We start from the raw sequence: 11,373 nt of genomic DNA, 5'->3' as shown, positions 1-11,373 counted from the left end.
GGTTTACTGAGCAAGTATATAAAGTCTACACCCCCCTGTTCATATACTGTTTTTTTAATAACTCGTGTCACTTCATTGAATTTAAAAATAAAAATCTTTGAAAGAGTAAGTACTAATAAAAAAAAAAATTAAACAATGTGGCTGCACAAAGTGTGCACACCTTTTAAAAACTGGGATGTAGTGACTGTGTTAAGAATTGACCAATTACTTCAGTTCATATTATGTTAAATAGAAGTCAGAACACACCTGTCATTTCATTCCTCAAAATCATTTTCAGCTCTTCTAGTTTTGTTTTAACAACACTGGCTACTGCTTTGAACAGCTCATAATTACCTCCACCCAGTTCCAACTAAACAAAAATAGCCCCAAAGATTGATATTGCCAGGTTTCACTCTGGGTAAGGTGAAGATTCTGGTTCTGTTTGTACCAAACATACCGAACGGGGAAAAAAAAAGTTCAACCTTCGTTTCATCGGACCATCAAAAAAATCTCATGTGAGAACATGTCTATAGAGATGGTTAGAAAATGGATGGATGGGGGCTCCAGTCTGTTGACAGTTTTTTATAACAGCCTATCGTATAGTATGTTAAACAAAATGGTGGCTACCGTATATATTTGAAAAAAAAACTAGTGTTTTTTTTTCTGTCTGTGGAAAGGGTGAAATCTCATTTCCCATCCTTGCTGCCCGACCACGAGAACTCAAGGTCGCCGTCCTTCGACGGACCGTGACGGATGGGGCCCGTGTTTGTGTTGGAGATAATGCTGTTAGTTTGTTCTGTCAATTACAAAAAAATGTCCTTTGTGCTCACAGACGACGTTTCCTGCTTGCTCAACTAACGCTACGTACACAAGCGGCGTTTCTGCTCACTGTTATCATTACATCACAAACTTGATTTCGCTCTCTCTTTGTGGCTCTTTCTCACACACACACACACACACACACACACACGCACACAAATGTATATAGGAGCATTGATAGCATCAGACAACACACACTTGCAGGCCAGATAACACGAGTTACCTGCTTCAACACAGCTGCTACTACAAACCAGGGGCATGGAAATCATGGCGGGAGTATGTTCGCAAAATATGACAGCAAAGTGGAAAAATACAGGCAGGAAAGCAGAGAGGGCCAAGAGATGCACAAACAGCAAAGCGGATGAGAGAGCCAGGCTGTAGAGCACGTAAGTGAGACAAGAGGTGTCCTGATCGTCAAGATACGATATTAAGAAATGATCAGTCTCAAATCTTCTGATTGTGGTAGTAGTAAGAATATCGTATCGGTCAAAAATGCATGAAAAATACGGGAATCGGTATGTGATCCCCTCGCAGTCAAAAGATGTCAGGAAGACAAAATGAGTTACGAAATTGGTTAGGGTTAGGGCAACTCTTCTTCCGTGGTCATGGGAATATAATGCGTGCCTCAAAGTACATGGCAAGAACTTTTTCAGAAATCTGAATGCAGTTGGGACCTTCAGTCACCAAGTTTGGACTGAACTCGTGGGCCTTCCGAACAAAACACATGTACAGGCACGCCTTACGTTTGCCAGTGTATATCTGAAAGTCTCAGAGAAGACTTGGGAGGGAAAAAAAACAAAACTAAATGAAACCAAAGTTGAGTCATTTGGAACCAACTCAACCCGCCATGTTTGTAGGATGACAAAATATGAGTGTGACTCAAAGCACACCAGAGTCAAGTATCATGGTGGGAAGTGGGAACAATGTTTGTGAACTTTTCCAGAGAAGGAGGTATACAGGTGAAGGGGAGCGTGGCTGAGTGGCTCATGAGGGGGTCTACAAGGTAAATCAGGTGAGGGCATATTTGTGGTCCGGGCATGCATGCTCAAGTCTAACAGAGGATGCAGGTACCACTATAGAAGACATCAGAGAGCCTATGGCTTGGTTGCTATCTGTCACGTCATTACATACATTTGACTGTAAGTGGAGACAGCACACAAATCACAATTCTCAGTCAGTCTACTTATAGTATTTCTATTTAACCAAATCCAAGTGATTCTCATTGGGCTCCAAATTCAAAATCCTTCTGGTTCTTATGTTTTCGTCAAAAAAGCCCAACTCACTTAAATTCTTGAGTAAAAAGTATTAACATTATGAAGACTTTTTTCCACAAATAATTGTTTTTATTTTTATAAAATACAATAAAATTGGACATTTTTATGGTATTGTTCATTTTATACTGATACAAAGGTTTTAATTTGTGTTTTTAATGTTCACGATACATGATATTTGTATATGTTCATGTTCATCATTTGTCGTTCTGATTATTTTGTATTCATCATGCAAAAATTTTGGATTTTATTTAAAAACAATATTCGTTCTTTTTTAAACAAGCATTCTTGACTGATCCTTGATAGTATCTATTATTCAGCCTCTTTAAGCATTCGTTAAAAAGTTCCACCATCATGGTTATGTAAAGGTTATAATTTCGTTTTTTTTTTTTTTTTTTTTTTAATAAATGTATATACACACAACACCAAAATTGAAATGATTTCATCAAATGACGTCGCCGCTACAAAGCTTTTGGTCAACAGTTACAACGCCATAAAGGTAAATGTGAATGTGGCGGCCTCTTGTGGCAAAAATCTCTCATTACGTGGGATTTGGACGTCAACGTGGCAGTGACGTCAAAACCGGAAATTCCTCGCATCGTCACTTTAACGGAGCGTCGTCCACTTGTTATTTTTCGCTTTCACCAATAACTTCGAGCGGAACATGGTGTAGCTTTGACCACAAGTAAGTCACGATTGATTTATGTTTGGAATTCCACGCGTGTTATTTAATGCTAGCGGGATGTATACATTCGATGAAATGAGTGTGTAGTGAATACCAAACACATAGATGATACGAAACTACTTGTTAGCATTCTGATGCTAACGCTAGCCTTCGTTGGCTAGGCTGCGATCAGCTGTGTCGCCAGCAACGGCCTTCGAGTTGAAAGACTCACTGATCATCACTTCAGACTAACTTGAGCATTATGTTTTTGTAGCTCTAAAATACCTGGTTTGTTTGGATTATGTATTTCTGGTGTTGATCAAGGTAGACCGATTGCAAGCTAAAGGCTAAGCATTTATAATCAGCTTTTTAGTTGGCAACATGACGCACGGCCACGTCTCATAAACAGAACGAGTTTGTGGCACAACGGTTTTTCTTTCCTTTTTTAAATGGACGTTTCTTATTAATTTTGTTTGTCTCCGCAAGCCAGTCCAACGACGAGGACGTCGCTGCTATCCAGGAGCTGTTACGCCACCGACCTCGAAGCCGGCTGGTGCTGAGCGTTTTACCGGCAACAAGATGACGTGCCGCGACCGGACCATCGAGTTCCAGTCGGCCTGCAAATCTCTCCAAGGCAGACAGGTTGGTTCACAAAATGCCTTTTAATTAACTGTACACTTGCTGTTTAATTGTCAAAGTGTATTTTCACTGTAACTTCTAGTTTTGGTTCCTTGTTGACGTCTATTTTCGTCCTTTTTTTAAGAATTGGGTTTACACGAAGCAGTGTTGAAATCACCCTGAGAAGAAAACAAATACATGGCGAAATAAAAATATTATTTTTAAAGTAAATTAAAAAAAACACTGTCAACAGCACAGCTGTGGAGTCTTGCATTGTGTGTTAGCAATGAGATAAAGGACTTTGGTTATAATAATGAATATGTCATCTTTGTTTTATATGTAGTTTGACAGTAAAGTTGACCTGGGATTGTCAGTACAGCAAACAGCTTGGAGCTAGCTAGCTCATGAAAAAAAAAAATAATAATAATTGCCCAAAGCTCAAGATTAAAGCATCTGAGAAATGGTTCGCATCTCAAAACTCTGAAATATCTTTGAGGAAATGACTTGTATATCTTAGTGGTTTACTGTAAATTGTATTATGGGGTAAAGTAGTCATGTTATAAGATCTTGCATACTATATTTTCAAGACTGAAGACAATTTTTTCCCCAAAAATATTTGTATAATGTCAAACGGTTATTTTTAAACAAACTTAGTTTCGAGATTAAGATTGTGATTATATGTGAATAGAGTTGTATATTGTTTAAGGTATGGCTGCAACTAATGATTATATTTTGAGCTGACTTTTTTGGTGTTCATTTTTTTGTGTTGCCGATAGAATGGAGTGCAGCCCAGTAAACCAGCTCTCAACGCTCTCAGGCAGCGTAGTGACTTTACAGTCATGGCCAAGTAAGTACATCATATTTGGCTGCCTCATATGCTCCTACCCTGTTTTTTGAAGGGGTTACTTGGTGACATCATGTTGGGGCCACACTGGAAAGAAAATAACACTGCAAGAGCACTTTTGTTGACCCCCCCCAATCATCCATCCAGAAATGTTGCGTTTTGACATTCGCATGTTCAAATTTCCACCAAAACATTGTGTAATTGTGTGAATAAAGTTGTGATTTTCAAAATAGTATTACTTTTAGGAGAAAAAACGTTGTATATTTAAAAGAAAGTCACTGTAATACAAGAAAATAGTTTTCAAATGGTGATTAATTTGTTGTTAATTTGTTTTTTTTACCTTGCAGGAGAATTGGCAAAGACCTGAGCAATACGTTTGCCAAGCTGGAAAAACTTACAATTTGTAAGCTACTTTCATTGCATTCCTGCCTAGGAGGTATTTGCTAGCGATGTGTATTTGCTGATACTTCATGATGTTTTTGTTCTGCAGTGGCCAAAAGAAAATCGCTATTTGATGACAAGGCGGTGGAGATTGAGGAGCTCACATATATCATTAAACAAGTATGTGAACATCTACTTTTGCGATATGCGTATTATTCCCGTGATATTCTTTAAAGTTTTACTCAAATGTTTTGCAGGACATTAATAGCCTAAACAAACAGATAGCACAGCTGCAAGAGTTGATCAGGTCACGCGGAGCGCCGGGAGGCAAACATATCCAAACCCACTCCAACACCATTGTGGTCTCTTTACAGGTACCATCACACTAATTATGCATTATGCTACTACATACCCACTAATACACACTGTTTTATTCTTTTCACAATTATTTTAGTAGGGGCACAAAACATGCAACAAGTGCCTATATTGTGATAAATAGTAATGTTTTTGAATGATAGAAGATGTAAAAGAGAGAAAATTATACAATAAATGAAACATTCTCAATTTAAGAAACAGTGTGTACAATGAAATAAAATGAAGTATCTCATAGTAATGAGGTATTATTTGTGTTTTTTTCCTCTTAGATAATTGAAACCTGCCCTTTTTGCTCATTTATTTTATCAACTGCATTTTGCACACCCTTGTTTGACCTTTTATGTATGTAGTTGAATCAGACTTGCATAAAAAGAGAACATGACGAGTTTTCCTAAATATATTTCTGTTTTCCTCCTCACCAGTCAAAACTGGCCTCAATGTCCAATGACTTCAAGTCTGTCCTTGAAGTCAGAACAGAGGTGAGTAAAGGCTTGTGCTCTGATAGAACGTGGCGTCTTCTGAAGCTTAAGCGCGTTCTTTGCGGTTTGCGTGCAGAACCTGAAGCAGCAGCGCAGCAGGAGAGAGCAATTCTCCCAGCCTCCTGCCGCATCATCTCCACTCATGGCCAATAATTTCAGTAAGTTCACTCCTGTTTTTTTTTTCCTCCCCGTTTGCCTACACTATACACACACTGTGTTTGTGTGTGAGAGACTGCTCTCCAATGACATTCACAAGTAAGTTGTGGCACAGAGTGTGTAAATGATATAGCATGCTCCTGCTCACTCTCAGGGATGGGCCAACTGCTCCACGGCAGCATTTGATTTTTTTTTAAACAGACAGATGGCTTAGGTCATTCATAGATAAAGCAAAATGTGCGTGTAAAAATGGTTCATTCGAGTAATAAAATTATCAGTTTAAAATGTATTACATGAAACAAGTTGTAATTATGTATAGATTTTTGTGAGAATACTAATTCTTACTTAATGTCAATTTATTTGAGAACCCAAGAAACGTTAGGGTACATGACAATATTCATTCATCGCTTGTCAAGCAATCATGAGACCTCCCTCGCCAAGCTAAACTCAGATCATTTATAGATTTTTGCGAGAACACTATAATAAAGATTAATAAAATAAAATATTTTTTTTGTGAGAACACTATAATAAAGATTAATAAAATAAAATAATAAAATGTATCAGCCCAAAATACTTAGTAACTGCTGTTTCAACCATTAAAACATTTGTTTTAATTTCAGAATACAAGTAAAAAATAATATTTAGCTACTGTAATCAAGAAACAGTGACGTGTTCATTACTTTTTTGTTTTTGCAGTTTGTGCTAAAGAACTTCTACGTTCCGGTTTGTGAACAATTAGAGAAACAAAACTGTGACCAAGATTTAAAATCTATATACATTTCTTATATACAGTATCCCTGTAGTGATGGTCTTGTATCAGTAATGCTGCATTTTCCTTGAAATGCCATGAGGACTTGCAATGCGTTTTACTTTTAGTGCCAGTGTGCTTATGGGGAAAAACACAGCTATGAATGACTCCCTGTATTTGGTCCTCTAGTAATGCAAAAATGAAAACATATTTTAGGGAGCCGCAAAAAAGGGGCCCAGGAGCCGCATGCAGCTCGCGAGCCGCGCAATGACTACCAGGGCTTTACAACCTCAAATGTAAAAGGTATTTCCCTGGAACGCTTGCCTTTCCTCAGAGTGTTTATCATAATTAGCCAGCCCCTTAATACTGCTTTGCCTGCTTGCCTCTTTGTGTGTCTGAACGTGAGCTCTTTGAACCTTTGTCTTGTCTTTTTTGCCCTCTTCCCCTGCAGAGAGTTCGGTCCTGATGCAGGATGAGTCCCGGAGCCTGGGCGACGTGGCCATCGACATGGACTCTCAGGCCAACCCCCTCCAGCTCCAGCTCATTGATGATCAGGTTGGTTTACCTCGCATGCAACAAGTGTGGGAGCAGGCTTTGCTATGTAATTGCAAAAAAAAAAATAAAAAATTTGTTGTGTTTAACAAAAATGTCACGTGTTTTCTCAGGACTCGTACATTCAAAGCCGCGCGGACACCATGCAAAACATTGAGAGCACCATTGTGGAACTGGGCTCCATATTCCAACAGTTGGCACACATGGTCAAAGAGCAGGAGGAGACCATTGAGAGGTTTGTCCAACGCAATCACACATTTTCTAAATCACTTTAGATGAGAGGAGGGGTCGCCAGTCAGTGAACCTAACATGCACGTCATTACTTTTTGCAGAAACTGTCAATCATATTGTGGCCAAAATCAATCATGTCAAATGTAATTGACAAGCTTAATTCAGCGATTTGAAGATATTTTTGTTGCACCTTTTTCTCAGGATCGACTCAAACGTGGAGGACACACAGCTGAACGTGGAGGCGGCGCACTCGGAGATCCTCAAGTACTTCCAGTCAGTGTCGTCCAACCGCTGGCTGATGATCAAAATCTTCCTCGTCCTGGTTGTCTTCTTCATCATTTTTGTCGTCTTCTTCGCGTGAGGAAGAAAGATGTGCAAAGACTGCGAAAGAAGGTAGACATTTTGTGAAGGATGGACCTTCAAATGTAAGCTTGGGAATCCCACGGAAGGAATGCGAACTTTTAATCTCACTGAAGAGCAGAAAGCTTTTTCCAAGTCTGAGAGCAGATGTTATCTTCAAGCCCCATTTTTATAGTGAGTGAATTAAAAGCCGTTATGAATTGTATTTTGACCAATTATTCATAAACGTTGATGGCTATAATTTAATAGTTTGATTCTGCAAACTGTCTTTCAATTTAGATTTTTTTTTTTTCTTTTTTGTTCTTCTGTAATTTAATTCAAAGCCAAACTGTAAACATGCTTCAAGGTTCCTTCCCCCCCTCACCGAACTCGCCAAGCTTGACTTATTGAAGTAAACTCTGTTGTGTGTGTTTTTTTTTTTTTTTTTTAAATATGCCAAATGTGAGTGAGAACATCTGCGGCCCTAGGCGAACTCTGCTGACTGACCGGACGGAGCTGGTCGAAAGTAGTCGAGACAGGTTACGAAACAAATGGAACATTTACCTGAATGGTTTCCTTCAGTTCATCAGCACTTATGAAGGGTTTTGTTTTTTACCTGGAAGTGTCTGTTTGATATCTTTTTGCACACGCACCCTCACTCTTAGAATCCTCACAATGTACAGAACGTTATTTAAATGACCAATTTCTAAGAAACAAAACATTATTCCACTTGTCCCCCCCGGCTTTTCTTTTCTTTTTAGATTGCCTTGCCTTCAGTGTACAAAGTGCAAATAGTGACGAAAGAACGAATGGTGTATTGATCAGAAAGTGCATAATAAAACTATAATGAGGTGCTGGCATTTATGGGATTTTCTTTTGGGGTAAGAAGATTAGTCAGCTTTGATATAATTAGACAGGTAATGCCTTTCTAATTATAACACATGATTTTATGTTATTTTAGTTGTAATGAAACTTAGCCAAGTGTTAAGTTTTATTCAAAGTGTTAAGTTTTATTGAATTGAAAAACCTGACTAAGAAGAAATGATACTGGATTCCAAAGTTGCTTACACGACACAGCAAAATTTTATTGCGGTAAAATTGTTTTATAGATATGAACCCATACATTTTTGGGACTGTTTATTCTAATAAAATATTACAAATTAAAAGCTTTGTTGTGACTGACTAAACATTTCATATGTTCAGGTCCTGATTAACAGCAAATTATAATCAGAAATGACTGTGTCTCAAAATGTTTGAGACCACTTTAAAAAGGTTTTGAGGTATACTTTAAAAAAAAAAAAATTGTTTTGATTTGACCACTTGTGGCAATTAATAGCTATCTTTCAGAAAAAAATACACCTATTGCTGAACCTAACCCTTAATTCATAAATATTGTTTTAATACATTATTATCATACAAACCTGCCATGCTAGAGAAAGAAATGGCAGATTCCTAATCAGTGCAAAAAAAATAATTTAAAAAGGTTTACTTCTCTGATTTTAAAAAAATGTAGTAAAAATGTGTTGGTAAGTGTAATTATTCATAAATATAAAACCTGCTACGTGTCTTATTTCTTCACACATCTAGAGTCCTACACACACTGTGTGTTTTTAGAATTGTCTGACCCTAACCTAATCGTAACCTACTTACAGACCCTAACCAGTTTTGATCCTATCTTCATTTTCCTCATCTTCATCATCCTCATCCTTGTGCACTTTGTTCCAAAGGTGCGATCTCCGGCATGCTCCTACTCCTCCTGGTCCTGACACGAGCCCTGATGGCCTCTTTCTCCCGTTCCTCTCTGTCATCTTCCTGCTCCTCATCCGACCAATCCACCTGCTGCTGCAGGTCACTCCTGGAGCCTCTCAGGCCGCTCCTCATGGAAAAGTAGCCGGTTCGGAACTTGCTGCGGAATGTGACGAAGGAGAGGCTCTTGCTGCGCTGCTGCTTTATCAGCATGTTGTTTTGGACTCCTCCTTCTCCTGTGATCTCTTCCAGGCAGTCGCGAAGCGCTGAGCGAAAGAGACGAGGCAGCTCGTAGACTTCCGGCTCCATCTGGGACACCAGCCCCCTGAATCTGAAGTAGGAATGGAAGATCCAAGCAAATTGTTTGCCTTCTTGCCTGCTAACTTAATACTAACACTAATTGGCATCAATGTCGAGGTGGTTTAAACCTTGAAGCTGTTTGAACACAAACAGTAAAATGTGGATTGAAAAGAGTACCTACTTACAGTAATATACGACATTCTCTGCTTACACTAAAATCAGTGCCGTACCGATAAACTCAGAAAGGAGTTGAAACACCTCAATAAGGGCATGACCAATAAGAATGATTTATTAGACTAACCCCAATGCCAATATCCGTAAGTCTTTTATGTATTTTTTAGGGTAATCCGCAAGTCTTTTATGTATTTTTAAGGGTAATTGCACAATTGTAGTTGCACAATGACTTTGAATTCATATTAAATGGAAGTGCAATAATTAATCGACAACTACTCAAATTTATGGATAATATTTTTGCTAGTCAATTTCATCTATTCTCTCAAACTAGCCAATACCGTTCACCTCTGTCTCTCACCTGGCAATGACAGGACCGCACTGGGCAGGCGGCACCTTGGAGCAGAGATCCTGCAACTCCAGCAAGTCATTTGGCGTCAGTTGGTAAGGTTGCGGGTTGGGCATGCTGGCCAGCCAGCTGTAATCCGCTGCCGCCGTAGAATTGCAAATGTTGCTACGGTGGCGACGCCGACCCTCGCAGGCCCGCTCCAGGCGGATGCGCTCAGTGCGCTTCACCATAGCGCCCAGCTCCAGCATCAGCGTGTTGGTAACCAGCTCCTCGCTGGTGCGCTGGCCTGGCACTTTGGGCTCCAGGGAGAAGATGGCTGACCAAGGAAACATCTGGGTAAGATGTTTCAGACAAATAATTCTCATTTTAACATGCATGTAAAAGACATTTTGCTGCCCATTGAATTTTTTTCATTGATGGCAGGTGGGGGGGGCACTGCCCGCGGATTTTCTGAGTTTTCAATAACTACATGGTAGACTGTAAAGTAAAATATTCCATTGCTCTTACCTTGCATTCACTCATCAACCTGCCAATCACTACCCAGTGTTCCCAACTGAATTCCACTCGCTAGCAGCGTGACAGCTGGCAGGCTTCCATGAAGCTCCTCACCCGGATGCCTCTCTCCTGCTGTCAGTGGGGTTTGGGGATTGACAATGAACAGAATAGTAATCCTGTCGTGAGAAAGAGTGGAGGATGAGATGAGCTTAGGCGTGCACACACACTGGAGGTGACCCATGAGTGAGAAAACATTTTTGGACTTCTCTCTCTCATTTATGTGTGTGACTGAAAAGAAATAAGGATTCTCACTAAAGGTGGTTCCTCCGTGGTGGATTGAAATGTTCTATTTCACATTGTCATAATATTGCATCATAATTGAATGATATTCCACACCGGACATTCGTTATAAATTACAATAAGGCCCAATTTGCTGATTGGGAAACCTTTTTTCAAACCTTTGTCTCCTACACATTATTCCTTATCATACACATCTATCATTGGTAGAATGTTGTGACTGAGTATTACATAACCGACCCCATATGCCCCCCCCACACACACACACACACATGCATCAGGTTCCACCATGTGATGTAGTTTTAGAGTCGTCCACTGGTGTTCTGCACCACTCAGCACTGACTCACCAAATCCCAGATTACGCTGCAATCCACAACCGATCTGGAAAACTACAGACAGTTTGTCATGATGATTATAATCTAATTAAAAGTGCCCACTATGATTGCTGCTCATTTTGGTGATGTTTCTGTGGATTCTGCTGTCTGTTGGTATAAAAATATTGCAAAACATATTGCTATTTATTATGTTTTATCATGCTTTAATAAGGAAGAAAATTCAG

The 11,373-nt window shown here is 39.3% G+C and overlaps 2 protein-coding genes across 5 annotated transcripts; one reads left to right on the top strand and one right to left on the bottom strand.

The window, feature by feature from the left end:
- The first annotated feature begins 2,608 nt into the window (after positions 1-2,608).
- Positions 2,609-8,316, top strand: stx5a (syntaxin 5A). Of its 3 annotated transcripts, none has more exons than XM_049739358.2 (12): positions 2,609-2,754; positions 3,220-3,375; positions 4,128-4,198; positions 4,543-4,598; positions 4,686-4,756; positions 4,834-4,950; positions 5,374-5,430; positions 5,507-5,588; positions 6,551-6,637; positions 6,786-6,889; positions 7,000-7,121; positions 7,319-8,316. In XM_049739358.2, exons 2-12 carry the CDS (start codon positions 3,313-3,315, stop codon positions 7,476-7,478), a joined length of 990 nt encoding a protein of 329 aa, XP_049595315.1. In that variant the 5' UTR covers positions 2,609-2,754; positions 3,220-3,312; the 3' UTR covers positions 7,479-8,316. The 3 variants fall into 3 exon arrangements, with proteins under 3 accessions (XP_049595315.1, XP_049595380.1, XP_049595324.1); XM_049739367.2 differs by having other exon boundaries at positions 2,640-2,754; positions 3,224-3,375; XM_049739423.2 differs by lacking the exon at positions 6,551-6,637.
- Positions 7,879-11,007, bottom strand: zgc:162144 (RD3 domain-containing protein). 2 transcript variants are annotated; one of them, XM_049739654.2, is made up of 3 exons: positions 10,530-11,007; positions 10,035-10,338; positions 7,879-9,533 (listed from the first exon to the last, which is right to left on the bottom strand). In XM_049739654.2, exons 1-3 carry the CDS (start codon positions 10,534-10,536, stop codon positions 9,158-9,160), a joined length of 687 nt encoding a protein of 228 aa, XP_049595611.1. In that variant the 5' UTR covers positions 10,537-11,007; the 3' UTR covers positions 7,879-9,157. The 2 variants fall into 2 exon arrangements, with proteins under 2 accessions (XP_049595611.1, XP_049595513.1); XM_049739556.2 differs by having other exon boundaries at positions 10,035-10,354; positions 10,530-11,004.
- Positions 11,008-11,373: the final 366 nt, after the last annotated feature.

This window comes from Syngnathus scovelli, chromosome 1, assembly GCF_024217435.2.
Source record: "Syngnathus scovelli strain Florida chromosome 1, RoL_Ssco_1.2, whole genome shotgun sequence".
Classification (NCBI taxonomy): Eukaryota; Metazoa; Chordata; class Actinopteri; order Syngnathiformes; family Syngnathidae; genus Syngnathus; species Syngnathus scovelli.
The sequence above is the reverse complement of the archived record's forward strand: the minus strand, read 5'-3'. Positions and strand labels throughout refer to the sequence as shown.

Bases quoted from the DNA above. Each gene is read 5' to 3' on its own strand.
- stx5a (XM_049739358.2), top strand. From the start codon at position 3,313: ATGACGTGCCGCGACCGGACCATCGAGTTCCAGTCGGCCTGCAAATCT. The intron at 4,951-5,373 runs GTACCATCACAC...CCTCCTCACCAG, and splicing joins CCATTGTGGTCTCTTTACAG to TCAAAACTGGCCTCAATGTC. The intron at 6,638-6,785 runs GTATTTCCCTGG...CTTCCCCTGCAG, and splicing joins TACAACCTCAAATGTAAAAG to AGAGTTCGGTCCTGATGCAG.
- zgc:162144 (XM_049739556.2), bottom strand. The intron at 9,534-10,034 runs GTGAGAGACAGA...TTCCTACTTCAG, and splicing joins TGCGGTCCTGTCATTGCCAG to ATTCAGGGGGCTGGTGTCCC.